Source organism: Penaeus monodon, chromosome 32 (genome assembly GCF_015228065.2).
Source record: "Penaeus monodon isolate SGIC_2016 chromosome 32, NSTDA_Pmon_1, whole genome shotgun sequence".
NCBI classification, from domain to species: Eukaryota; Metazoa; Arthropoda; class Malacostraca; order Decapoda; family Penaeidae; genus Penaeus; species Penaeus monodon.
Window position 1 is genome coordinate 32,801,410 of NC_051417.1, and position 1,046 is coordinate 32,802,455.

The following is a 1,046-nucleotide window of genomic DNA, read 5'->3' on the forward strand; positions in this document are numbered from 1 at the left end:
TAAAATGCCATCGCACGGATAATGCCATGGGGAACAGAGCTTAGCTTCCAGTATTTGCCTCTGACGGTAAACGCACAACGGCAATTAGTATACGGGACTGAAATACAATTAAGTAGCTTAATGAAACCGGGATCACACATTCTTTTATTCCGACATGACCACGAGTAAAAGCCAGCGACGCTTTTAAACCCTGGCATGATACTAAGCATTTCAGGACTCACCATTGTGGAGCGAAAGTTGGACGCTGAAACGAGGTACGAAGAGAGCTCGGTCCTGGCTGTGCGATGGTGCCCGGCGCCGGCGCAATACTGGCACTGTCGCGGTGCCAGGATGGTGCCAGATGCCAAATGCTGGCAGCCAATTGGGGAGGACGGGGGGGAGGAAGGGGAGGGGCAGGAGGGGTCGATAGGGGGGGAAGGGTTTTAAGAGATATGGGCAAAGTTCCCTCTACTTCCGCACGCTTTCGCGAGGGTAGCGAATTTCTTAGAAAGGGATCATACTTTTTTTATACCAGAAGGGGTGCATAATAGAAAAACTTTTTCAATGTTGAACGGTCCTATTGCGATGGATTGCTGCTGTTCAGGTACTGGAGCATTTAGAAAATCTTACGCAATTAAACTAACTTTCGTAGGTAGAAACGATCAACGTAGCATATTTTTAGCCCAGAAAATCGAACTAACTCATATAACGTACTGATATATCTTATAGAGAGATTTATTTACAACATTATAGCTTCACAGCTTACCCGAACGCACTATCATATCTGCAACACAAACTAACATTAGCAAACAGAAGAACGTCACTCACGTTATTCGGATGACGCGTTGATACTGCTGACATGTTTATTCATACATTTCTCATGTGGATCGTATCATGGCCTTTATAAATCACTGGCTATCGTCAGGCTGTTGGCTGCTAAAGGTGACGCTTGACTTTGAAGTTTTAAATGGTGTGTTTGAAGGAAATTAAGGAAGTTTCCTGAAGCTTGTCACTTCTGAATGATCTAAAGCAATTCTTATAAGGGTTGTTCACATACTCTGTAAGTG

At 44.4% G+C, this 1,046-nt stretch overlaps 1 protein-coding gene across 1 annotated transcript in view; it reads right to left on the reverse strand.

Annotated features, from left to right (window-relative positions):
* Positions 1 to 329, reverse strand: part of LOC119593824 (tubulin alpha-1A chain-like) — a gene marked incomplete at its 3' end in the record, with an annotated part of 18,651 nt that extends 18,322 nt beyond the window's left edge. The window contains 1 exon segment of the mRNA XM_037942853.1: positions 222 to 329. Within this exon segment, the coding sequence (XP_037798781.1) occupies positions 222 to 224 (3 nt within the window).
* Positions 330 to 1,046: the final 717 nt, after the last annotated feature.